Below are 26,180 nucleotides of genomic sequence, written 5' to 3' on the forward strand. Positions count from 1 at the left end.
GGACTGGGTATTTGAAAGCAAGAAAGAAAAAGAGTTGGGCTTGGATTACCCCTTTGTCCTTCAGCGGAGGGAAGTGAAGCAAGTGACTTCTGAGGAGGTGAGCGGAGTGTGGAGCTGGGCAACTCAGGGAGGGGGTGCTGGGAAGCGGCAAACACCCTCTTTTCTCAGAACGTCTAAAGAACCTTTTCTACCTGTCACCCCCTGCTAACCCACTCTGCCCCATCTTTTGAACCGTGTTAAATAAAATCTGATGGGGCGCCTGGGTGGCTCAGTGGGTTGAGCCGCTGCCTTCGGCTCAGGTCATGATCTCGGAGTCCTGGGATCGAGCCCCGCATCGGGCTCTCTGCTCGGCGGGGAGCCTGCTTCCTCCTCTCTCTCTGCCTGCCTCTCTGCCTGCTTGTGATCTCTCTGTCAAATAAAGAAATAAAATCTTTAAAAAAAAATAAAATCTGATGTGTTCTTTTGGAGGATAACTTTGGGATGCCTCTAGGCTTTCTTGGACATGTTCTGCCTCTCCTCTTCTCCCACACACTTGGATTTTCTTTGTACAGTACTTGTTAACTGAACTGGTGAAGGCTGGGTGTGGAAGAGACAAGTTAAATTTCTTAGTTTGAAAACCTATAGGGTGGGGTGTCTGGGTGGCCCAGTTGGTTAAGCGTCTGCCCTTGGCTTAGGTCATGACCCTGGAATCTTGGGTTCAAGCCCCAGGTCTGGCTTCCTGCTTCTCAGAAACTCTGCTTCTTCCTCTCCTTCTGCCCCTCCTTGCTTGTGTTCTCTCTCTCTCTCAAATAAATAAATAAAATCTTTTTAAAAGAAAATAAAAAGGGGGCACCTGGGTGGCTCAGTGGGTTAAAGCCTCTGCCTTCTGCTTGGGCCATGATTCCAGGGTCCTGGGATCGAGCCCCACATCGGGCTTTCTGCTCAGCAGGGAGCCTGCTTCTTCCTCTCTCTCTCTCTGCATGACTCTCTGCCTACTTGTGATCTCTGTCAAATAAATAAATAAAATCTTAAAAAAAAAAGAAAAAAAAATAAAAAGGAAACAACAAGGTTCCTCTTTGGTTTATTATTGTTTTGTTTTCTTTTTTTTAAATATTTGATTCATTTATTTGACAGACGCAGATCACAAGTAGGCAGAGAGAGAGGAAGAAACAGGCTCCCTGCTGAGCAGAGAGCCCGATGCAGGGCTCCATCCCAGGACCCTGGGATCATGACCTGAGCTGAAGGCAGAGGCTTTAACCCACTGAGCCACCCAGATGCCCCTATTATTGTTTTCAAATTTTATTGTACTGTGGTCAGAGAGTGTGGTATGAGGTACATTTATTTTGACATCTATATACCTATTTCTCAGCTTATAAAGTAAGATGTTACAAATTCAGTTATTTCCCCTGTGCATTTTTATCTACTCATATTCTCTTCATTTTATAATGGAAACCACTTTTCTGAATTCAGTATTTATTATTACTATGTGTGTTTTCATATTTTTACCACACACACACACACACACACACACACCTAAACAATATAGTTATTATTTTTCACAATTTGGGTTTTAATGTAAATTAGATATGGTATGTATGCTTTAGCAACTTGCTTTCTGCTTCAGAAAAATATTTGTTTTGTTTTGTGTTTTGTTTGTGAGTTCTAGTAGTTCTAGTTTATTCATTTTTCAGGGATGTATAGTGTTTCATTAAAGACTGTAACATTTTATTATCTTTTTTTTTTTTTAAAGATTTTATTTATTTATTTGACAGACAGAGACCACAAGTAGGCAGAGAGGCAGGCAGAGAGAGAGGAAGGGAAGCAGGCTTCTTGCTGAGCAGAGAGCCCGATGCGGGACTCGATCCCAGGACCCTGAGATCATGACCTGAGCCGAAGGCAGCGGCTTAACCCACTGAGCCACCCAGGCGCCCCACATTTTATTATCTTTATCAGATATTATCCAATTGTTCTTCAAAGTAGCTGTACTGATTTATGATTTCTCCAATAACATTGGAGATTTTATGTTTCTCTGACATTTGGTAACAGATACTAGCATTTAACTGATGTGAAATAACACCTCATTATAGTTTAAATTTGCATTTCTCTGACTACTCTTATGGCTCAAACATCTTTTCATATCGTTAGTAGCTATTTGGGTTTTTTCTTCTGGGAAGTGCCTGTTGCCTGTTTTGCCTTTGGGTTGCTTGTCTTATACTCATTGATTTGCAGAAATTCTTTCTTTTTTTCTCTCTATCACTCCTTCCCTCCTTCCTTCCTTCCTTCCTTCCTTTCTTTCTGATTTTATTTTTAAGTAATCGCTACGCCCAGTGAGGGGCTCGAACCCACAGCCCTGGATCAAGAGCCACATGCTCTATTGACTGAGCCAGCTGGGTGCCCCTGCAGAAATTCCGTCTCTACTCTGGATACAAATTTTTTGTTAAGAAAATAGGATGCGTTTGTCTTCTCTGTCTGTGCTTAATCTCTTTCTTTCTTTTTCTTTCTTTCTTTCTTTTTTTTTTAAGATTTATTTATTTATTTGACAGAGATCACAAGTAGGCAGAGAGGCAGGCAGAGACAGAGAGAGGGGGAAGCAGGCTCCTGCTGAGCAGAGAGCCCGATGTGGGGCTCGATCCCAGGACCCTGAGATCATGACCTGAGCTGAAGACAGAGCCTTAACCCACTGAGCCACCCAGGCGCCCCTTAATCTCTTTCATTTTTAAAAGGATGCCTGCTTTTTACATCTTACAAAATCTTTTTGTAATTGGAGGTTATAGATTTTCATTTAGACTTTCATATCCAGAGCTTTAGTACAAGTGGAATTGACTTATAAATGATATGAGGAAAGGATCCCTATTTCCCCCCTATATGTATTGAATAAGCAGTTGTCCCAGTACCATTTCTGAATGTCAGTGTCCCTTCTCTGTTGATTGGCAGGACCCCCTCAGTCCTCTGTGTGTGGGCTGATTTCTGAGTTCTCACCTGTGTATTGGCTGCTCTATTATGTATGCCACTACCATATTATATTTGTATAAAACCTTCATGTCTGGTAAGGCAACTTCCTCCAACTGGTTGTTCTTAAAACTTGTATTGGCAGAGCGCCTGGGTGGCTCAGTGGGTTAAAGCCTCTGCATTCGGCTCAGGTCGTGATCCCAGGGTCCTGGGATCGAGCCCCACATTGGGCTTTCTGCTCAGTGGGGAGACTGCTCCCCCCTCTTTCTCTGCCTGCCTCTCTGACTACTTGTGATCTCTGTCAAATAAATAAATAAAATCTTAAAAAGAAACACAAAACTTGTATTGGCTATTTTGAACCTTCTCCTCCTCCTTCACCTAGGTTTAAAATCAGCTTGCCACAGTCCATGGCAAATTATTTTTAAGTTTTTGATTGGACTTCTAGTAAATTTATAAATTCATGTGAGTGTCTATTACAGCAAGTTTTTTCAGATTATCTAGCGCAGGGTTTCTTAATCTTGGCACTCTTGGTGTCTGCACTTGGATGATTCTTTGTTGTGGAGGATGTACATTGAAGGGTGTTCAGCACCATCCCTGGCCTGATGACCAAAAATGTGACATGTCATTATCAGATGTCCCCTGACGGACAAAACTGCCATGGATCCAGAAATATTGATTTGGCCTATTGCAGAAATTTCCCTTATTTTCTGGAAAGTTTTCATATTTATTTAAATTCTTTCGGATGTAGGTTCCTCAGATGGGAATTTATTTGTGTTGTCTACTGCCATGGTGATTTTTATCTTTGGGCATGACACGTTTTTAAGCATGAACTTGCCTCCTGTGGAATGGATGTCTTCTATGCCCTGGCTTATGAAGGCAGCCTTGTGTGGTGGTTTTGAGTTTGCCTCTGAAGGTCTTATAGGCTTCCCTAGTTTGAGAGTGATTTTTATGTTAATGTCTTGGTTTGGGATTGAAAGAAACCCCAACACAGTAGTGATTCCTTGGACCCTAACCCTCCTTCTCCCTTCCATGCTCCCCTTTCTCAAGTGCCTGCCACCTTTAGCTATAAGTAACCGCCTTGACGGTACCCTGACATGGATATTGGTATTTGCCTGGAGGTTGGACTGACTCAGCACGGGATCTGTAGTTTTCCTTTTCATATTTTTTCTGAATATGCCAGATGCTACCACTGAGTAATTTGGACTTTGCTGCCAAACTATACCTCCATTAGTACAGAGGGAAGACAGCATGCCAGTTCTCTCGCTGAGTGTGCGTGACTGGCAGAAAGTCCTGGTATGATGGTTGGAGGGAACAAACAGAGCAGATGATTTTTTCTTTTTTTGAGCAGATAATATTTTTAAAAAATGATTATCTAATGTTGTTAACTTCTCGACGACATTGTTATATCATTGACGACCATGAATCACCAAAGTTGGCTACTCTTTTTTAAAAATAGGGAATTAGGGGCGCTTGGGTGGCTCAGTTGGTTAAGTGTCTGCCTTCTGCTCAGGTCATGATCCCCCTGTCCTGGGATCGAGTCCCACTGTAGGGAGATAGGCTCCCTGTTCAGCTGGGAGTCTGCTTCTCCCTTGTTCCTCTGCCCCTCCCCCCTGCTTGTGCTCTCTCTCTCCTCAAATAAAAAAGTAAAATCTTTAAAAAAATAAATAAAAATAAGGAATTGAACACTTGATTTCTCTTTGGTTCTTTTTCAGATAAGTCTTGTGAATTTGGATAATGTCTCATTTATTCCTCTTGTGTTTAATGACCTCTTATTTTATTTTATTTTATTTATTTATTTTTTTAAAGATTTTATTTATTTATTTGACAGGCAGAGATCACAAGCAGGCAGAGAGGCAGGCAGAGAGAGAGAGGAGGAAGCAGGCTCCCCGATGAGCAGGAAGCCTGACATGGGGCTCGATCCCAGGACCCTGGGATCATGACCCGAGCCAAAGGCAGTGGCTTTAACCCACTGAGTCACCCAGGCGCCCCTCTTACTTATTTTATACCTTCTGGTGGGTATGAATATTTTATAGATGGATTTATAATGACTACTAACAAAATTGTGACTTTTGGTCAATAGAATAAGTACTTGACTTCCTTCCATGGAAATAGTTTATATTATCGTTAGCCTGTGAATAAAGTATGAACGTAGGGTCTCTAGAATGCATAAATTTGTTACTAAGTTTTCAGATTAAAAAAAATAAAAGTAGTCTGAGGGCCACTTTTTCTACTTTCATTGAGCAGTCATTTAGTAAATTCCATTTCTCCAGTTACTCATAATGGCTGTATAGAAGTGAGGTTTGGATGAATGGGCATGGGATTGGCAAAGACACACCAATACTGATTAGCAAGTAGACATAAGGTAAAATGTCTGTTTTTATTAAGAACTCACCCATTTAACCTGATTGTGGGAAGGCCAATGTGAAAGACATAAATGAATGATCTACTTTATTTATTTATTAAGATTTTATTTATTTATTTAATTGACAAGAGACACAGCAAGAGAAACACAAGCTTGGGGAGTGGGAGAGGGAGAAGCAGGCTTCCCTCTGAGTGGGGAACCTGATTCAGGGACTTGATCCCAGGAACCGGGGATCATGACCTGAGCTGAAGGCAGACGCTTAACACCTGAGCCACCCAGGCGACCCAGATGGTCTACTTTAAAATAAAATATTTTAAATTTTTGAAAAGTAAAATAAAATAAATTTGATTTTGTTACTTTCAGACACTAAAATGCTCATTAATATTTTCATTGATGGGGAACTGTGGATCTCTAGGAACTTGCGTTTACTCTAAGAATCTATTTTGTCTTTTTATCTTTGATAGCAAGAACTACTTAATGTCCCATATACCACCTTTTGCTTTGACTGCCAGGAAACTCAGGGACAAATTCACAGTCTGCTAAAATTTGTTTAGGCCTTTCTGGCCTGCATATTTGCTTTGTCTTCTCTATCTTTCCACCCCATTTCGACTTTCTAACCTAATGATTTTTTTAGCCTAATTTTTTCCCCTCATCTCATAGAAAAATTTCTTGTATTTAGTGTTGCTATTACAAGATGCCTCAAATCTATTGTGGATTGGAATTGTGCATAAATAAATAAAATAGCTTCAGTGTTCCTTTCATTAAATATAGCTTGATAATTACATAAATACACTTGTACACAAATAAATACGTAGTAACAGCAATTTACGGTGGGGTTCTGTTTGCAATAATAATAATAATAATAACTATTATTATTATTTTTTGCTAAGATAAACTTTTAACCTTAAATGTTCTCTAATAGAAATAAACAAGGTACTCTCTCAGAGCACAAGAGATTATTTAACATAAAATATAGCAATGAAAATATATTATTTATTTATTGCTATGAAACTTTAAAATAAACAGCGGCTGCCATTTGCAACTTAAATTTTGAAAAAGAATAGGTTGAGCTTCAATGGAACAATTAAGAATACATCTGTGGCATTACCTCCCATTGCTCCCACCCAAGTCCAGCCCTGGGAGCGAGAACCTTCCCCAGAGTTTCCATTCTACTTCCTTCCTTCCACTAATACCCTCAGGAACTCCTGTGATAATTGCTGGCTGGAAGCGCTGTTTGAGAGTGAGGGGCCTCTGCCGCTTCCGGGGGCTCAGGGTCTGAAGCCGTGATCAAAACTTGACAAGGGCCTTTGTCCAGCTAAAGGGGCCCCGTCCAGTGAGCATTCCCGATGAAGTTGTGAAAATGACCCCGGACTCTGCAGAGATTTCTGCTCAGGAGGAGTTTTAGAGCAGGAGAGGACTGGGAGAGGAGGGGTGGAGTAGTTCTGATCCCCTGTAGAAGGTCTCTTGTCAAGACTCGTATTTGTTCAAACCTACCTGGTCTGTGTCACTTCAGTTGAGAGTTAACCCTGTGACACCAGTTTTTCTAGTCCCTTTAGCTGCTTAGTTATTGGGCTTTTTTTTTTTTTTTTAAAGATTTTATTTATTTATTTGACAGAGAGAAATCACAAGTAAGCAGAGAGGCAGGCAGAGAGAGAGGAGGAAGCAGGCTCCCTGCTGAGCAGAAAGCCCAATGTGGGGCTCGAACCCAGGACCTGGTATCATGACCTGAGCCTAAGGCAGTGGCTCAACCCACTGAGCCACCCAGGTGCCCCTCATTGGGCTTTTTCTTCTTCCTCCTTCCACCAAGATTATTCATATACCATTTAGTGATTAACCACTCTCATTTGTGATTGTCTTCGTATCGTGTTTGACATTCTCATAAATTCTGATAAAGCCTGTGGGATTTTTGGAGGATAATCTGTTTCTGGTTTCACTTCCTCTAAAATTTAGGTTATCTTCTTTGTCTGGCTTGGTGTTTCAATCAGTTGCTTCTGTCTACCTTAAATAGACATTAACAAGGTATATCTAATCTGCTAGGTTAGAGAGACCAGCGAGCAAGAACCTCTACCCTGAATTGGAGACAGAAATTACTTTGCTACGAGGACGTAAAAGATTGCCTTTTAACCACAGAACTCCATTGGAAAGGGTTTTGGAAGACATGAAGAAAACCATCAGAAATGAAGTCAGCAGCCTCATGGCCTCTTACTGACTAGAGTGGAGTTTTATTTCGACAGTTTTTTTGGAACGACACTGTGCACGATGTCTACTGAGGTCATCCATCAGGTTGAGGAAGCCCTTGATGAGGACGAGAAGAAAATGCTGCTTTTTTTGTGTCGGGACGTTGCTGCCGATGTTGCTCCGCTTAACGTCAGGGACCTTCTGGATATTTTAAGTGAGCGAGGACTGCTGTCTGCCATGGGCTTGGCTGAGCTGCTCTACAGAGTGAGGCGCTTTGATCTGCTCAAGCGGATCTTCAAGATAGACAGAAAGGCAGTGGAGGCCCACCTGCTCAGGCACCCTGGCCTTATTTCAGACTACAGGTAACTGATCGGCAATTCCCAAGGCTGGACCTGGTGAGAGGGAGTGAGGTGGTCCTGGCTTATGAACAAGAGGAATGAGGACCGTAAAAAAATGCAGGGATTGTCCCCTCCTTGACCCACATATTCGACTGCCTTATGATGTTACTTCATTCCTTTGAAATCTTCGAATTCTTAGACCATGTTTGCTTGAAGTAATTGGGTAGAAGATCATAAAGGAAGTGGAAGGGCTGGGTAGTATGTGTTTGCCTGATGGATAGAATGAGAGAGAGAAGAATGACTCAGAGATAGTAATTCTTGCCGTCCCCTGAATGTGCGATCTGCAGTGGTCTTTTCCTAGGTTATTTTCTGTGATGTCAGACTGGCAAATTCTGAGAAAGGAAATAACAAGTCTGACAGTGATCTTCCTGACCTTTGTAGAGCTCTGTGACCCCCTCCTGAGTCGGCTTTGGTCTTTCCCCTGCTGAAGCGGTTAGTGGGGTGGGCTCCCTTTCTGTGAGTTCCTCTGAGGTCCTTGCCCCCTGATGCTCAGCGGGCCAGGGGTGCAGGACGAGCATCCCCCCCGGTTAACCAGCTGTAGGCCCCCTTCAGTTCTGAGAGGAGTGGTCCCAGGAGTCCCCTTTAGTTTAGTTTTTCCTTCCTCCTGTTTACCTTCTACTCTCTTGGGAGGTTCAGAGAAGCACAGAAGCCATGAGAAAGGCTGCATTTCTGGAGAAAGGAAGATACCCTGTAACCTTAAATTAATGGTTCCTTTTTCTCCAGACCATCAGCTGTCAGTTGTACCAATGACACATTATTTGGAGAAGATGTGTATTACCAAGAACTCTATTAAGGAGAGCTGAAAGCGATGTAGGCCTTGGGAAGTGTCTGCAGCTTGAGGTCTAGAGGCCTGTTTCAAGTCCCAGTGACAGACCACATGGGCTGAGCCTGCCACTGACATTGGTTGGGTCTTCCTTTTCCCACTTGTAAAGCAAAAAAAAATGACGCAACCCGATTTCACAAGTCTGTTGGTGGAGATCAGTTGTACTAATGGAGTTCGTGAAGTACTTCTAGAACTGTGCAGCACCCTCCAGATGCCCATGTTCAGTATTACTGCTCTGGTTAGTCTTCCTTGTCTTCTCCTCTTCAACAATCATACGATGTCCGTGATGCTCTTGACATGTTTTCGGAGGCACTGGGTTTCAGTGAACAAGTTAGGGCACTCTCCGTTTCCTGTCTCCTTGCTATGGTGAGTGTGGACAGTTCCTCAGAGCCTCTGGGCAGAGAGACTGGGCATTGGGATGCTAGATTCATCGATGCATCTGTTTGGTGGCCTTTGTTTTGGGTCAACACATGCCAGGTGTTTGGTAAGCGCTAGAGCCATATGGACGAAGCATCTTCCATCGGCAAGAATTGAAGAGCGTGGGGCGCGAGGGTGGCTCAGTGGGTTAAGCCTCTGCCTTCGGCTCAGGTCATGATCCCAGGGTCTTGGGATCGAGCCCCGCATCGGGCTCTCTGCTCATCAAGGGGCCTGCTTCCCCCTCCCTCTCTGCCTGCTTCTCTGCCTACTTGTGATCTCTCTCTCTCTCTGTCAAATAAATAAATAAAACCTTAAAAAAAAAAAAGAATTTGAGAGCATAATGGGGAAAACAGCCTTCTGAAGCAGTGAGGACAATGTTAAGGCAATAATGCCAACCACAGGGTGTCCTGGGAGCCCAGATGGAAGTGTGATGGTGGCTCCCACTGGCGCAGAGGTGACTGACTCAGGAGGAGCTCTCTAGACCAAGACACCTATGGTCACAATCCCCAGGCTCTAGATGCCTTTTACCCTTCAAGTTCAAGAGTGGCCAGGACATCCCAGGGATGACTTCCTTTAGAAGCTCGCAACTCAAAGTATGGTCCCTGGGTCTGCGGCATCGGCATCCCCCGGGGAGCTTGTAAAGCAGAGAAGACGAGATCACTTAGAATTCTATTTCTGTCTTCCGTCTTAGTCATATATGTTCTTCACTTATTTCATCATAATGTCTGGGGGAACTAGGGGATTCTTTAGGGAAGTTTTTATCCTCTGAGTTGTTTTTAGAGCAGTTAGTTGGAAAGAAAGGTACTCTTTCCTATTGAAAGCAAGGGAAGGACAAATTCCCTTTTTGAGTTCCCTTAAGATATCTTCTTGGTGTGGCCTATGCTTTCTGTTTTATGGGGGTATATATCAAATGGGGGCCTGAACTAGCCTTTTAACCAGTTACTGGCATAGTGGAGGCATAGGCTCTTGTTTCTTTCTTTCCTTTTTTTTTTTTTTTTTTTTTTACTAGGATGGTATCTGAATTTACTAAAAAAGAAACTTGTCTGGTTTACAGGGTGCTGATGACAGAGATTGGTGGCAATTTGGAAAACTCTGATTTGTCCTCATTATTTTTCCTCATGAGGGATTATCTTGGTCGGAAAAAGGTAGCCAAGGATAAGGTAAGTTTTCTTTTTCTTGGTTCATGTTCCCAAGAGCCTATCAGAAGGTGGGGTGTCCTTGAATAGGAAGGCCCAAGTTGAGGGTGAAGGTAGGAAGTGAGAAGAGGAAGTTATTTCCTTAATACCGTTGATAGGAAGAGAACTGGTTTCTCAGTTGAGAGGAAATAGGGTGGCCCTGGGTGTTTCTCTCATCCTTGTATTTTATCCTTATTTCTATAAAAGTCAGAGGCCTGATTTAGGCATCAGTTTCTCTCCCCCATTTGACAGACCATCTGGGAGGGTTAGGAAGTCCCATCTGCTCGTGCTGAGTGCAAACAAGTGGGAAGCACGAGTCCACTCCCGTCTTGCCCTCCCACGGCATCTGCTTCCCCTCAGCAAGCTCGAGGTCAGTGCGAAGTCATTAGGCTTCATATGGAGATGGGGTGGGGGAAGGTTCTTGTGACTCATGTATTCAGGGAATGGCAAAAGTAGAGATTTGGAAGCTAGGTAGCAGTCAAGATCTCAGGGATGTTCTAATTGCTGGAAAAGTGTTTAAATTCCGTGTGGCCCTATGTGAGCCTGCTGGCCTAGGGACAGGCCAGGAAAACCTCAGGTCTCTAGATTATGACAATATGTTCTTAAAGGACCTGCCTTTGAGGACTCTGGTGAGGTGTTGCTTGAGAATTTCCTCATGTTCTTTAATCATCATAGTTTTGTTTCTGAAATCTAGGCAGACAGGGTGGCCGGATGCCCCCCGTCATCAAATGGATCGAATAGGAAAGAAAATGAAAAAATAGAACTTTTGTTTGGTGTCCCCAAATCAACTTATCTGCCAATCATTTATAGCAATTTCATGCTGATGATTATTTAAAAAAATAAACATAGAGCCTCAGTAGTCAAATGTTAAACAGAAGGGAAGTAAAACCCAAAGCGGTGCCTATTTCTGAAATATAGTTCTTTCTGAATCTCTGAATCTTTGGTCCAGGGCAAGTGACTAGCTTTATACCCTAACTTTTAAATTTTACCCCCTCACACCTCCTGAGTCAGATTGAGTTGGAATGTCCAGCATTGACTGAAATATTTTAGGAACTTCAGAATTACATCACTGGGATTTTTCTAGTAGAAACTTGCCTCCAGCTATCTTCTTCCCCTTTTTTTAGGAAAGCCCTTAGAGTTTTTCAGTAGAATATCCGTCAGGCCTTTTGGAAGAGAATAACGTCAGGAGGATTTTATTTTTTGGCCTGCCCTCTCGTGGTACTTCTTGATGACATAATATGGCCCACGTGTCTATCCCCAACCTCCGTAGGGGCTGTCCACCAGAAGACTTTCCCACCTCTTTCTCAATAAAATCCAGGAGTGTCATTTGCTCCTGGCCTTGGAGGGACTATAAAACAGAGAGGTCTGGTTTAGTATCACCGAAGATCACGGAAGGGGCTCCCCTTGTCACATTTCCTTGCTGCTACAATCACGCAGCCTGAGGTTTGCACTTGGGGCTTCAGAGTCTGCCTTCCTGACATTTGTTTCTTGTTGGTTGTTCTCTCAGAGTTTCCTAGATCTCGTGATCGAATTAGAGAAACTAAATCTGATTGCTCCCGATCAGTTGGATTTATTAGAAAAATGCCTGAAGAACATCCACAGAGTAGACCTGAAGACAAAAATCCAGAAATACAAGCAGTCAGGTGAGTAGGATTTTGGCCTCTCTGCGGCCTAAGGAAAGTACCCTGTGCGTCTGAGGTTTGGTTGGCAAAGACTCATTTGTTTGTGGGATGAAGGGAGCAGAACCTGAGTGTCGACAGCCTCCATTAGTCTGTGGCTAGAGATCACACCCCTTTCTAGCTTTCTTATCCCAGATCTGCTGACTTCATCAGCCCATACCCACGATCGCAGAGTCTCAGCCCTCCGCGGAACGCTGCCAATAAGTTCTTAACTTTCTGGCCTTCAGGAAGGAGTCTCATTTTCTGAGCAGGCTGGCAGCATCGTGGACATGGAGGGCTTCCGAGTGCGTGCCAAGCCCTGCTGTCTTGTTCCAGTGTTGGGCCTGACCCCCATTCAACTCCGGGTGGCATCCTGTCCCTTGGGATCCCCTAGCTAAAGTTCCCTCCACAAATGGGACCAGACTTACAGTGGCCTGCTTTCTCATGCCACCCCTCCCCCATTGTCTTTTAGACTCAGCCTCCCCCGTGGGCTCTGTTAGCAGTCTACTCCCACCATAGGGTCACGGCCTCAAGGGCATAGCTGAGACCCAGGGATCTACAGACGTCCCCTCCCCCCCAGGCAACCAATAAAAGATCAAGGGTTGGTGTAGCATTTCTAGTCCTTTCTTAATGACAGTGGGGGAATCATGTGATCTGATCTTTTGAATTTGGTAAGGTAGTTAGATAAAGTTCAGGGTATTCTGAAAGATGGATGATGGACTGAACTGAGCCATTGTTGAATAGTCCTTTGACAATAACTTACACATCTTAAGTTAATACCTCTCTTCTGCTTACAGCTCAGGGACCTGAAACATGTTATACAAATGCACTCCAGGCATCATTCCCAAATTTGAGTCTTAAGGATCCTTCATGTAACTTAAGGGTGAGTCTGGAGCAAATGTACGGAATTCCAGAAACGGTTTCAGAATGCTGATAAAAGTACGCATGTTCTCATAGCATGTACTTCATTTAATGTCTGAAAAAAATGTGGTAGAAAAATACATTAAAAAAAATATGTGTACCTTCTTATGATTACAAAGCCAACCTGTGTTCATTGAGAGAATTTGGAAAATGCAGAGAAATAGAAGAGATGGAAAATAAATCACTTCTATCCTACTAACTAAAGATAATCACTGTTAATATCTTGGCAGATGTCCTTCTAGTCTTTTTTCGATGCATGTGTGTATACCTACACATATACAGCTGAACATTTGTGATCATTGTTCATTAGTTCTTTAGAAAATTTAGCTTTTTAAATATAAGTAAGTAGCACATTCTCATGAACAAAAATTTCAAGATGTATTAAAAGGATTCTTAAAGTATGTTTTCTCTTATCCCAGTTCCTTTCCCCAGAGACCGCTGTGGTGAACCACTTTCTTCTGTAAACCTCCAGAAATAGTCTACGCATGCCATCTTTCACTTTTTTTTTTCTTTTTGTGCAAATGGGAGAACACTGTGCCCATTATCCTGCGCTGAGAATTCTTGGAAATTGTTCCATATGAATGAACCATTTGGGACCCCCTCTATTTGGCCATTGTTTTTAATGCATTCATATGGATCTACTTTCTGATATGTCTGTAGCCATATATGTATATAGCCCTTTCTTGGGTGTGTATATTTAGATCATTTCCAACCTTTTGTTACTGCAGTGATTCAAAATAAATATCCTCATATTTACCTCTCTGTGCATTTGCTTATTATTGGGCTTATTTTAACAATTTCAGCAGAAATGTTTTTGTTACTGAGTTCTATTACTGAGTAATTGATTTGTGACCGTAAATATCACATAGTAACTTCAGGCTGTTGTGTTATTAAATGGTGCAGTATATTCTCATAATTATCCTTGGTTAGTTTTTTATCTTGAGAAGTTAATCCTAGTAGGATAGACTCATCCTCATAAAGATTTGTGGAATTTGTAGTTAGGTCTTAGGTCACAGTGCAAGTTCATGGTTAAATTATAAAAGCTCTCATAAACATGTGTGAGGAAAACATTAACTACCCCTGTAATAGAAATAGTTCCATGAAGAATGTGAGCTGTGAGATAACGCTGAGCACTAGAATTTCAGAGCTAATTGGGTATTGAGGATTATACTGTCCAACCCCCTCATCGAACAAAAAAGGAAATTTAAGCCTAAAGTGCATTAGGTGATTGCCCACCTCTGTGGACCACCAGAACTGAGCCCAGCCTATGTTCTTCCCTCTATACCATGCTGAGTTTAATCACCTACGTGCCAGTCATGCCATAACTTAAGTTTCATTTTTTTTTTTTTAAGAATCAAATATACTTCCTTTTTGTCCTTCTGAATCTCTGTGATACCAAGTCGTGAAACAAAATAGGTTTAGGATTCAAGATCCAGATTTTCTGAGCTTTTTCTACTAGCTTATATCTGATACAAATTATACTGCCACTCTGGGTTAAAAGCTTGACATATTTTTACTACTGCCTTCCAATTTTGTTGATGAAAGTAATTATATTCACTGTCTATGTAGCCTATTGGGAACCTAAGTGTTCTGTATTTAAATTTCTCCTTTAATTTGCTCTATTGATGGATGACCCTGGTCATTAATTTGCTTAGTCTGCAGGCACTGTGGCATATGGATTCAGTGAATTTCTCATAAAATTAGGAGGTGCATACAAGAATGCAAAGTGCCTTAAAAATTGCAGGGGCATTAAATGACACACGATACAACATATTATAGAATAAGAAAGTTGCGTCACTCTGCAACACGATGCTTTTTAAATCGAGCTTTGATTCGATGTTGTATTTCTTTAGTAGCTATGTTCATGTGAATGCACATCCACGTGGGGTTCCAAATTCTGTATAGTACTGTCGGCTTCTGGCTAAGTCACTTGTGATTAGTGATAAAAAGCAACTTACATGTTTTTCTTTCATTTAGACACAAAGACAGCTGCAGACACAGCTTAATGAATAGTATACTTCTCTCTTTTGGCTAGGGTAGCTTCAGAGGAGAACTGTCATTTGAAAGCTGAACCTATCAGATGGTTGGCAGTATGTGGTACATGTACCTTACAAAGGACCTGTCATCTGAGAAGAGAAAGGGTCGGTTCAATATTTCATTTTCTGATTAATTTCATTCTAGTCCTCAGAATTGTAGTTGATTTTTTTTTTTTTTTGTATCTGATTTTTTTTTTTTTTTTTGGATATCTGTTTTTATTTTTGGTATCTGATTTTTTTTTTTTTTTTTTTTTTTTGGTAGCGGATTTTTAAGAGCCAAGCCCACATGTGGCTTATGTGCAGCTAGGCATTAAAGAAACCCAATAACTAGACATTACAGAAAAACAATAGCTAGAACTGTGGTAAGTGCTTTGTGTACATTTAATCTTCACAAAATATTATAAGATGGCTATTATTATCCTCATTTTGAAGATAAAGAAACAGACATGGAGGTTAGATAACTTGCTCAAGCATACAGGTTTGTCTGGTCTAGACATAGCCAGGTTTGTCTGGTCTAGAACTCCCCACTGTCTTTTTTCTTTTCTTTTCTTTTTTTTTTTTTTTTTTTTTTTTTTTTTTAGTATAGTTGTCACAAAATGTTACCTTAGTTTCAGGTGTACAGCATAGTGATTTGACAAATTTATACATTATGTTATCACAAGTGTAGCTACAACCATCTGTCACCATATAAGCTAATATTATTGACTATATTCTTGGGCTGTGCTTTTTATTCCTGTGACTTATTCACTCCGTAGCTGGAAGCCTTCAACCATTCTGCCCATCCTCCCACCCCCCGCCCCTCTGGCAACCATCAGTTTGTTCTATATAGTTATAGGTCTGATTCTGCTTTTTGTTTGTTTATTCATTTTTTTTAAGTTTCCACATATTAAGGTATTTGTCTTTCTCAGTCTTATTTATTTCACTTAGCATAATACTTTCTAGTCCATCCATGTTGTCACAAATGGTACAGACTCATCCTTTTTGTGGCTGTGTAATATTCCATTACATATATATACTACTCCATATGTAATTATTTCAATATCTATAATATATTACATATTTATGGTGTGTGTATATATGTGTATATTTTTCCTATGTGTTCTTTACTGATAGATACTTACTTAGGTTGCTTCTGTGTCTTGGGTTTTGTCAGTAATGCTACAATGAACATGGGGTACATGTATCTTTTTGAATTAGTGTTTTGTATTCTTTGGATAAGTACCCAGCCATGGAATTATTAAATTAAATAGTATTCCTATTTTTAACTTTTTGAGGAAATTCCTCCATACTGTTTTCCACAGTATTTAAACAAATTTACATTCCCACCAGCAATGCCTGAGGGTTCCTTTTTCTCCACATCCTCACCAACACTTCAGAACTCCCATTCTTAATCATACCATACATTGCCTCTGTGTTAAAGGGTCAGGTAGAATGTCAGTCTGATGTTCCAACAGCTTGTTCTAACTAGAAGCTGTTCTACAATATCATAACATCGCACTTTATTGAGCTATTTTAAAACATTCTAATAAGCTAATTTAGCATGCTGCATGTTCACTGTATTTTCGTTTTTTAAAAGAAAGAGTTGCCTTGTTCTTTGGCAATAGAATACAGGATTTATGGAGTTAACTGTTCTAGCTCTTCTTTAGAAAATTTAACTGTGAATGTGATAATTTTATTTTTTTCCTGGGTAAGAATTCTATGGAGATATTTAAAGAGGTGTGATATAAAGTGACTCTGAAAAAAACTAACAGGGGATGTGACCTTATTCTTTATATTTGAAGCTCCAGAATGGGAGAAGTAAAGAACAAAGATTCAATGTGGGACAACTTGACTTTCAAAGTAAGGCCAATTTTTCTTTATATTCATTCTTTTTTTTTTTTTTAAGATTTTATTCACCTATTTGACAGAGGGAGAGAGAGATCACAAGTAGGCAGAGAAGCAGGCAGAGAGAGAGGGGGAAGCAGGTTTCCCGCTGAGCAGAGAGCCCAACACTGAGATCATGAGCTGAGCCAAAGGCAGAGGCTTAACCTACTGAGCCACCCAGGCGCCCCTCTTTATATTCATTCATTCTTTATAAATGCTTGATAACTCAAGTACAAATTGTTGCATTTTTGGGGTTGAACATTTCCTTTATCTACATATTCTGATTAAACTCTCAAAGTAGATAGCAGTTAAATTCTTAAAATGTAGCCATTGGCATTTCTAATTATTTAATGAATTAGCTTATTTGAATGTAAATACCTCCTACTCCAACAGCTTCATCATCTTCGCTATATTTTTAAGAGATGTGCTATTTATTCCTGAAATGGAACTATAACCAGGCTATGTTAAACATTAATCTAGCCATGATAACGAACCATGTTAAATCACATATCTGGCAGCAGGAAGAAGGAATGTTACTAGGATATTGTTTTATAGCTCAGTTTTTTTATATATATATTTTTAAGATTTTATTTATTTATTTGAGAGAGAGAGAGTGAGAGCATGAGAGGGGAGAAGGTCAGAGGGAGAAGCAGACTCCCCATGGAGCAGGGAGCCTGATGCGGGACTCGATCCTGGGACTCTGGGATCATGACCTGAGCTGAAGGCAGTTGCTTAACCACCTGAGCCACCCAGGCGCCCCTAACTCAGTTTTTAAAAAAAAGAAATTATATATTTACTTGTCAGAGAGAATTCAAGCAGGAGAAGTGGAAGGCAGAGAGAGAAACAGACGTCCCGTTGATCGGAGAACCCGATGCAGGACTTGATCCCATGACCCTGGGATCATGACCTAAGCTGAAAGCAGATGCTTAATCAAATGAGCCACCCAGGTGTCTCTGTTTTATAGCTCATTTAATAAATCTAGATACTCTACAGATGACATCCTTCTACTCCTAAGAAGAAACAAAAAATACAGTAAAAAACTAGTCATTTCAACCCATACGATCTCTGTCTTCTCTCTTAAATATCATCACTTGATCCCATAACATCATTTTTATTTTTTTTATTTATTTTTATTTATTTTTTTTAAAAGATTTTATTTATTTATTCGACAGAGAGAGATCACAAGTAGACAGAGAGGCAGGCAGAGAGAGAGGGAAGCAGGCTTCTCGCTGAGCAGAGAGCCCGATGCGGGACTCGATCCCAGGACCCTGGGATCATGACCCGAGCCAAAGGCAGCGGCTCAACCCACTGAGCCACCCAGGCGCCCCCCATAACATCATTTTTAAAAGGTGTATTTCTTTTGCGTGACTTGAGGCCTCCCTGAAGTGAAGGCTGAGACTCGGTCTCTCACACTGTATTGTTGCTGACTGTGCTTCAGAACTCCAGGAGGCAGGGAAAGGAGGGCTCAGTCTTTCCCAAGGAGCTTGGAATTTGTCCCTTGTGCAATGGCGATCTCGAATGTTCCAGCAGAGCAGTGGCCTGATGGAAACCTTCTTTGTGTGGCAGGCCCCTTGCCAAAATCTTCTGAGTCAGCCTCCATGCTGTCTGCCTGCATCTAGAAACTGAGAAGTTCGCCCAGATTCACCAGATGGTACTGCTCATGCCTGTCATTCCCCACCTAATACTCTGCTCTCCAGCAAAAGCTACGGAGAAGTGAATTTATTCCTGAAGTGACAGCATGTTTCTCAAAACACTGGTGAGGTGGCAAGAATTAGCATTCCTAAAGCTGTTTAAAAGGAAAGCAGGAGACCTGGTAGATTTGGACAGGAATGAAAAATAAATTGGTGTTCTTCCCGTAGTGCACCCTGATGCAGGCTTCTCCTTCATTGTAATAAGACTGGGCGTTATAGGCGACGGATGAATTACTGAACTCTACGTCTGAAACTAACAATGTACTCTATGTTGGCTAATTAAACTTAAATTAAAAAAAAAAGTAATGACACAGGTGAGATGGGCGAGGCTCCCAGCGCCCCTGGTGGTCCTTCAGAGAGCTAGGGACCGGCTTTTGACTGGATCTGGTTTATTTGCTAGTGAAGAAAAAAGCGTTCATATTAATTTAGACTTGCAAATAGATCTGGATTGGATGATGATGATGATGACCATAATTTATTAAGCTCTTACTAAGTGCCTTAACCCTAGATGGGCATATTTCAGTTTATTTTTTATTCTTTTAATCCCTGATTGCTTAAATACAAAATGAAAAAGAGAAATTTCCTTTTAATCCCAAGTATCAGATGACCGCTTTTAACATTTGATTTATATATCTCTAGACTCTTATTTTTAAGCATACATATGTGTAAGCATTTGCACACACATGTATTTTTAAGTACGTGGGATTAGTATTATCCATGTTATTCAGTAATCCGTTTTCACTTACTATATCCTGCGTCTTTTCATGTCAAATACATAAAGATCTTTCTTATCCTTCCTAACATGAATAGTGTCCATCATACGTACCATGATTTATTTAGTCCATCTCATGTTGATGGATTTTTAAGTATTTTTCTAGTTTGAGGCCATTATGAACGATTACTCGGTAGATATTTTTGCATACTTGCTCTATTATTTCCTTAGGATAAATTTCTAGAAGCAGAATGTTGGTTTAAAAGGTATTGCCAGTTGTCTTTTAAAAAGACCGTTTCTTGGGGTGCCTGGGTGGCTCAGTCGGTTAAGCGTCTGCCTTCGGCTCAGGTCATGATTCCAGGGTCCTGAGATCAAGTCCCGCATCAGGCTCCCTGCTCAGTGGAGAGCCTGTTTCTCCCTCTCCCTTCACCTGCTGCTCTGCCTACTTGTGCGTGCTCTCTCTCTCTCTCTCAAATAAATAAATAGATAAAAATCGTAAAAAAAATAAATAAATGAAAAGACTTTCTTTTTAAAAATATTTTATTTTTTTGGAAGTAATCTCTATATCTGATGTGGAGCTTGAATTTACAACGCCAAGATACAAGAGTCACGTGCTCTACCGACTGAGCCAGCCAGGTGCCCCAAAAAGACTATCTCAACTTACACACTTGAAAGTACTCATTTCCCCCAAACTTTGAAAATACTGACATTTTCTTTGCTTGTCTTTAGATGGTCTCATTTTGGTAACAGTCTTATAAGGTAGATGTTGGTATGTTCATCTTAGGGATTTAAAAACGAAGTGAAACACCCTGAGATTTTAGGAGGAACCTTGCCCGAGATCACAGAGCTCCCCAGTGATACTGCTAGGGTTTGAGGCAGACATTCATGACTTCAAAACTAGTGGCTTCTCCACCTCTCTGAGCGAATGAAGTCATTTTCTGCCTTATATTATCAGCTTTAGGCTTATCTACATTTGCTTGGCTCACTGTCCTCTATCTTGCCATTGCCATTTTAGTTTATGACTTTTCAATATCACTGGACTAAGAAAACACAGCCATCTGTTGCATGAGTGACAAACACAAGCACAGTTTTCCCACTCAGTAGTCCCAAAGGCTGTCCCCTGTAGGCGATGCCCACTGTTTCAGCACAGGGAAGAAAGCTATTGATATTGTCGGGTTGTGAGGTTATTGGAGTCTCCCTATCCCTTTAAAAATTCATCAGTCACCTGGCCCTCTTCTGGAGAAAGGCAAGGGAGAACCTTTTGTTTCCCCTTGCTATTTAAGCAGTTTTTCTACCTACCCCCTGTATTTTCTTATCTGTTACATTCTTCGGTGTGAGTTTGGAACCTTGGGGCTGAGTAGAGCTGAGCAAAGAAGAAACAGTAAGGGGAAGAAAATAAGGGAAGAGAACAGCTGAGAAATTGAGGAACCCAGATAGCATGGGAGTGGGCTCAGTTCTCCTTCAGCTTTGTAAGTGATTTCTCTCTCATCCCCCAGGAGAATCAGTGAAGGCGTCCATCCAGGAGTCAGAAGCATTTCTACCGCGGGTACAGAATAAATTATCTGATTTGGTATTGTATTGTATGCACAGTATCTGTGCAGAACGCTGGTTTCTTTAAGATAATCTGTCCGTTAATAATTCTTTGGGACAAGAGGAGGACGCTTCAAGTGCCGTTCTCCTGGGGACTCTCCTGGGAACTCTTCCTCCTAAGGGAGAAGCCTGGATAGAGCAAAGAGAAAAATGTTGATGTGGATTGCGTTCGTGAACTTTGGAATGTGGGGAAATTCCAGAGTGGCAGTTCTCCTCTTAGCTGAGTGATTGCTGAATTTATTAGTAACCAGTGACACTGAAACTCGACCTGGTCTGGCTTCTTTTTTAAAGGCTGAAAGCCTTCTTCATAAGGAGCCCGTAGAAGGCCTCCTTTTGTACTGGTTTGGAAAGATACCACTTGTATAACCTCAAGTTACTGTGGAAACGTATGACCCATCCTTTCTCTCAGCTTTAAATTGTCTTCATCCTGCCGAGCTCAGTCGTGTGCAAAGAGACTGTGATTTTCATTAAAATTAAAAACTGAGACAGCTTGTCTTCGGCACATTACCTAAATAGAGAAAAAAATGTGAAATTAATGGGAAACGTCAGCTGTGGTGACTTCAGGCTGTGTCTGTTGAATGACTCACCTGGCAACAGGACGTTTGAGGAAATCCAAAAGAAAAGATGGTATGCGTGTGGGACCTTGTGGAAACAGAGCAGTGTCCAGAGTTTTTAACCATCCCTGCTTTCCTTTCCAGCACATTCCAGAGGAGAGATACAGGATGCAGAGCAAACCCCTGGGAATCTGCCTGATAATTGATTGCATTGGCAACGACGCAGGTAGGTATGGAAGCTGCGGGTTACCTGAAGGCCCACAGTGAGGTCACGGCCCAGACAAGCTGTTCACAGCAAACCGCAGCAGAAGTCTGTGGCTTCCATGGCGAGGGGTGCTTTCTCAGTCATGTCACAGCCTGGATCGGGCTGGAGTGAGCTTCATTCCATGGGATCCTTCAGTGACATCATCATCTAAAGCCTTGGGGTTTTGCACAGGACTCTCTGGGTCTGGGTGGTGGATGAAGGAAGCACATGGAGGGTCTCCCCAGAGAGTTTAGGGACCGGTCCTGAAGGTGTGGTGCCTCATTCCCACTCAACAATCCATCAGTCGAACTCCCTTGTGGGCCCTCACCTGACTACAGGAGACAAGGAACTCAGCCTGGTTGTGTGCCAGGAAGGAAAGGAAGGGATTTGGGGAGCACATGGCATTGTCTCTGGTACAAAGGTGTGATTGGCTGAAAGCTGGGGAGCTTCCGTCTTGCTTTTTCATGCTGGATGCTGCGGCCGGGAGGAGTCCTGGCATCCAGAGTGGGGGTTTAAAATGGAAGGCTTTCTGGTCCCAGTGTTATCAGATGTCCCAGCACGTCATGCAACTAGATTATGAGAGCTTTTCTGGAGAAAAATAAAAAAATATTAGACATGGGTGTTCACTTAGAGGCAGTGTGTTCCTTACTTAGTTCTTTCTCCCTGGCCTTGGTTGGTCGGCCTTGGTCTGTGCTACTTGTGCGTTTCTCTCGTTGGGATCAGAACTGGTTCTCTTGCTCAGCTGTTGATGTCCTAGTCAAACTGGAGCAGGCACAGGGGAGCGTCAGAGAGAATAAGAATCTCATTGTGAAAGAACACGTTTAATTATTTATCTCTCCCTCAGAAGGGTTGATTAGCACATTTCCACAGGTTTCCTGCTTTTCAGAATTCTTGGAATGAGTCAGAGCTGTCTTTTAGGCTCACTGAAAATGTTACCATGGTGAGTTCTATGGGAAGAGAATCTAAGAGAAGGTCAAATTAGCAAATATTAGGTTGAATTTCCCAGGATTTCAGATATGATCTCATTTTCCTCATGTCCTATTTTTGGTTAGATGTGAGACATGCTGTCTCCTCGGCTATAGATAAGTGTCCTTTCTCTCTTAACCATTAGTACCAGTATAAGAATGAGAAAATATTTCCTCAGTGAGTAACTTCCTGCTTTAAAAGAGAGTATTTGTTTTCACTTTCTATTATAATCAGTTTTGTTTCATTCATTAGCAGAAAATTCCCAACTGCAGGATGTATATCTGTTGTATGAAGAGATCATAACGCCATGACCTGCTGTGAATTTGTGACTAAACCTCAGTGTCAGTGTCTACATCCCTTGCTGAGTTATAGGCCTCTTGTGCACCAGGAATGAATATATATTTATGTTTTCCTCTATTACTAGGAGAGTAGTCACAGGTGGGTCCTGGAATATGACTGTGTGGCTTTGACTCATGACTCTGTCATATCCTAGCTTGCGACCTTGGACAATTTTCCTAGCCTCTGAAACCTCAGTTTCTCTTCTTCTTCTTCTTCTTTGTCTTCTTCGTCATCTTCGTCGTCTTCTTCTTCTTTAAAAGATTAATTTGAGGGGCGCCTGGGTGGCTCAGTGGGTTAAAGCCTCTGCTTTCAGCTTGGGTCATGATCCCAGGGTCCTGGGATCGAGCCCCGCATCGGGCTCTCTGCTCCTCGGGGAGCCTGCTTCCTCCTCTCTCCACCTGCCTCTCTGCCTACTTGTGATCTTTGTCTGTCAAATAAATAAATAAGATCTTTAAAAAAAAAAGATTAATTTGAGAAAGAGAGAGAGAGCTTGAGCACAAGTTGGGTGTGGGTCGGAAGGAGTGAATCTTTAAGTAGACTCCCTCTGAGTGTGGAGGCTGACCTGTGGGATTAATCCCATCACCCATGAGATCATGACCCATGGGATCATGACCCCATGAGATCATGACCCATGGGATCATGACCCCATGAGATCATGACCCATGAGATCATGACTTGAGTGGAAACCAAGAGTGGGACACTTAACTGACTGCACCACCCAGGCGCCACTCAGTTTCTCTTCTATAAAATAGTTCACTAACAGGAGATACCTCATGGGGAGTTTGGGAGAAGTGAATGAATTCATACTTGTAAAGGTCTGAGAGCCCATACATGACCATTTCTACAGCAAGATGAGTGGATAGTTACACTGAGTGGAATAAAGGCTATCAACAGCTTCTCACCAGTTCAGGAAAAGTTTTGCCACAAAATGAATCACGGAAAAGAACTTAATGTTTCCAGAGCTTTTGGCTTTTCTGAATTGTGGATAAGGACTTGGGGATACGTGGAAGAGAGCTCTGGGGCTGCCTGAGGTGTGCTACAAGCCTCTTTGACCTGCAGTAGACAGGCTTATTATTGATACTGTTTTCTCCTAAGAAAAGCTAGTCCAGAAGAAATGACTAGTAACCATTTGTACTGAAAAAGAAGATATCGAAAAGGTAGTTTATAATTTTGAGTGAATGTGGGTTGTCCATTAAAACGCCTTGATTGGTCTCTGGAAACAAATGAAAGACTTATACAAAGTCAGTCAGGCTTATACAAAGCTGACTCTACCACCACTTCCTAACTCACTCATTCTGTCCTTGTTTATAATCATCCCCCTACTTGGAGGGGGGGGAGGTGTCCCCTTTCTTCTGTTTTGTCGGGCCCTCACCTAAATTAATATCTTTACTGCAGTCTCATCTCCAGGTGTCTCAGACTGCACTGATGATCCCTCCTCTGACTGCTTTTTTTAACCTAAAACCCCACTGTACTGTGTGACATACCAGTCATTGTTTTGTGCCCATTTATAAGCTCCCCAACCAGATGATAGGCTCCTTGATAGGCTCGTCTTTATTTCCCAGCATGAAATACAGTGTTTCTGCAACATAGGAAGAGGAACTTTTTAAAACATGAGTTTTGGGGTCAAGATAATTTGAGAAATGATGAATAGTTTGTTCCTCCTTTGAGATTTGCATATTGGTCTGAAAGACTGAGCAGTCCTCCTGTAAAGAAACTTAACTCCCCTTCTCACTAAGAATATCCTGCCCGACTTGGCTCTCATTTGTATGCCCTTTTTATTTTTAAGATGTTATTTTCTTTATTTGACGGAAAGAGAGCGAGAGAGCACAAGCAGGGGGAGTGGCAGGCAGAGGGAGAGGGAGAAGCAGGCTTCCTGCTGAGCAGGGAGCCCTACTCTGGGTCCAGGACTCTGAGATCATGACCTAACCAACTGAGCCACCCAGGTGCCCGCATTTGTATGCTTTATTATAATTAGAACTGGGCTCGTACAAGGTACTCATTAAGTAGTGATAAATGGAATGATGAGGCACTCCGCCTTTCTTATTCTATACATTGGTTTAATGGACTTCTTTTTATAGATTGTGTCAAGATTAATGCAAACTCATTTAATTTTATTTTGTTTTAAGATTTTTTTCTTAAGATTTTATTCATTCATTTATTTGACAGAGAGAGAGAGACAGCACGAGCACGGAGAGCAACAGTCAGAGGGAGAGGGAGAAATAGACCGCCGGCCAGTGAGGAGCCTGATGTGGGGCTCCATCCCAGAACCCTTAGATCATGACCTAGGGCAAAGGCAGACACTCAACCAACTGAGCCACTTAGGCACCCCGTAAGATTTTTATTTTATTTATTATTTTTTTAAAGATTTGATTTATTTATTTGACAGAAAGAGCACAAGTAGCAGAGAGGCAGGCAGAGAGGAAGGAAGCAGGCTGCCTGCTGAGCAGAAAGCCCTATGTGGGGCTCGATCCCAGGACCCTGGGATCATGACCGGAGCCAAAGGCAGACGTTTAACCGACTGAGCCACCCAGGCGCCCCGTAAGATTTTATTTTTAAGTAAACTCTACACCCCAGGTGGGCTTTGAACTCAAAATCACATGCTCTGTTGACTGAGCCAACCAGCACCCCAGTGTGAACTCATTTTAGATGAAAACAAATTCTAAATGAATGGTGTCATTTTACCGTATTTAGTTTTTTTGGATTTCATCTCAATAGCCCCCAAACCTTTTGGTTGGTGCTGACCCTAGCCCTTGTCTTAACTGCAAGGCCACACAAAAACTCATCATTTTGGGAAGTTGAGGTTCACGGAGATAGGGTTGGGTCAGGACTGGGGTTTCCAGGGAGGGTGGAAGGAGAAGTGTGACTTCTGCAGTCACTGAAGTTTTATTTTCCAAACTCAGCATCCAAGTTTTTCTTCCCCATTTGAGGGAAATGACAAGGCAGCTTCTGTGATAAATGGGACACAGACTCCAACTGCTCCCCAAACGTTTCAGCGTAGGCTAGAGAGACTTCCCTGTGGAGGTCCTGTCTGAGGAGAAACTTCCATGAGAGAGATGCACTGCAGGCTCCATGAGGGGCTGTCTTCATTTTCTTTTTAAAATTAATATCTTACATTTGAGTAAGGACCCATAGTTGGCAAAGTGTCTTTACAGACATCTTACGGATCCTCACAGGCACCTTTTGAAGAACATGGTATAGGCATTAGTAGTACTCACAGTAATTACAGATGAATAAACTAAGACAGTTAGTTTGTCCAAACTCCCACTGTCATTACTCTGTTGATCTTATAAATCAGACTGGGCTCTGTCCATGTTCTTGCTGTCCC

At 41.9% G+C, this 26,180-nt stretch overlaps 1 protein-coding gene across 14 annotated transcripts in view; it reads left to right on the forward strand.

Annotated features, from left to right (window-relative positions):
* Positions 1-26,180, forward strand: part of CFLAR (CASP8 and FADD like apoptosis regulator) — a 61,718-nt gene that overhangs the window by 14,092 nt on the left and 21,446 nt on the right. For 12 of the 14 annotated variants that reach the window (XR_007125764.1, XM_047720742.1, XM_047720737.1 and 9 more), the window contains 7 exons: positions 7,328-7,830; positions 10,161-10,266; positions 11,789-11,924; positions 12,737-12,822; positions 16,678-16,735; positions 20,659-20,708; positions 21,451-21,532. Coding sequence is in view for 13 of the 14 variants with exons in the window: in XM_047720742.1 (XP_047576698.1) it covers positions 7,550-7,830; positions 10,161-10,266; positions 11,789-11,924; positions 12,737-12,822; positions 16,678-16,735; positions 20,659-20,708; positions 21,451-21,532 (799 nt within the window). In the remaining variant the exon portion in view is untranslated. Of the gene's footprint in view, positions 1-7,327; positions 7,831-7,875; positions 9,056-10,160; positions 10,267-11,788; positions 11,925-12,736; positions 12,823-14,962; positions 15,002-16,677; positions 16,736-20,658; positions 20,709-21,450; positions 21,533-26,180 lie in introns of those variants that run through there. The other 2 variants (XM_047720743.1, XM_047720744.1) reach the window with 2 other exon arrangements.

This window comes from Lutra lutra, chromosome 3, assembly GCF_902655055.1.
Source record: "Lutra lutra chromosome 3, mLutLut1.2, whole genome shotgun sequence".
Lineage (NCBI taxonomy): Eukaryota > Metazoa > Chordata > Mammalia > Carnivora > Mustelidae > Lutra > Lutra lutra.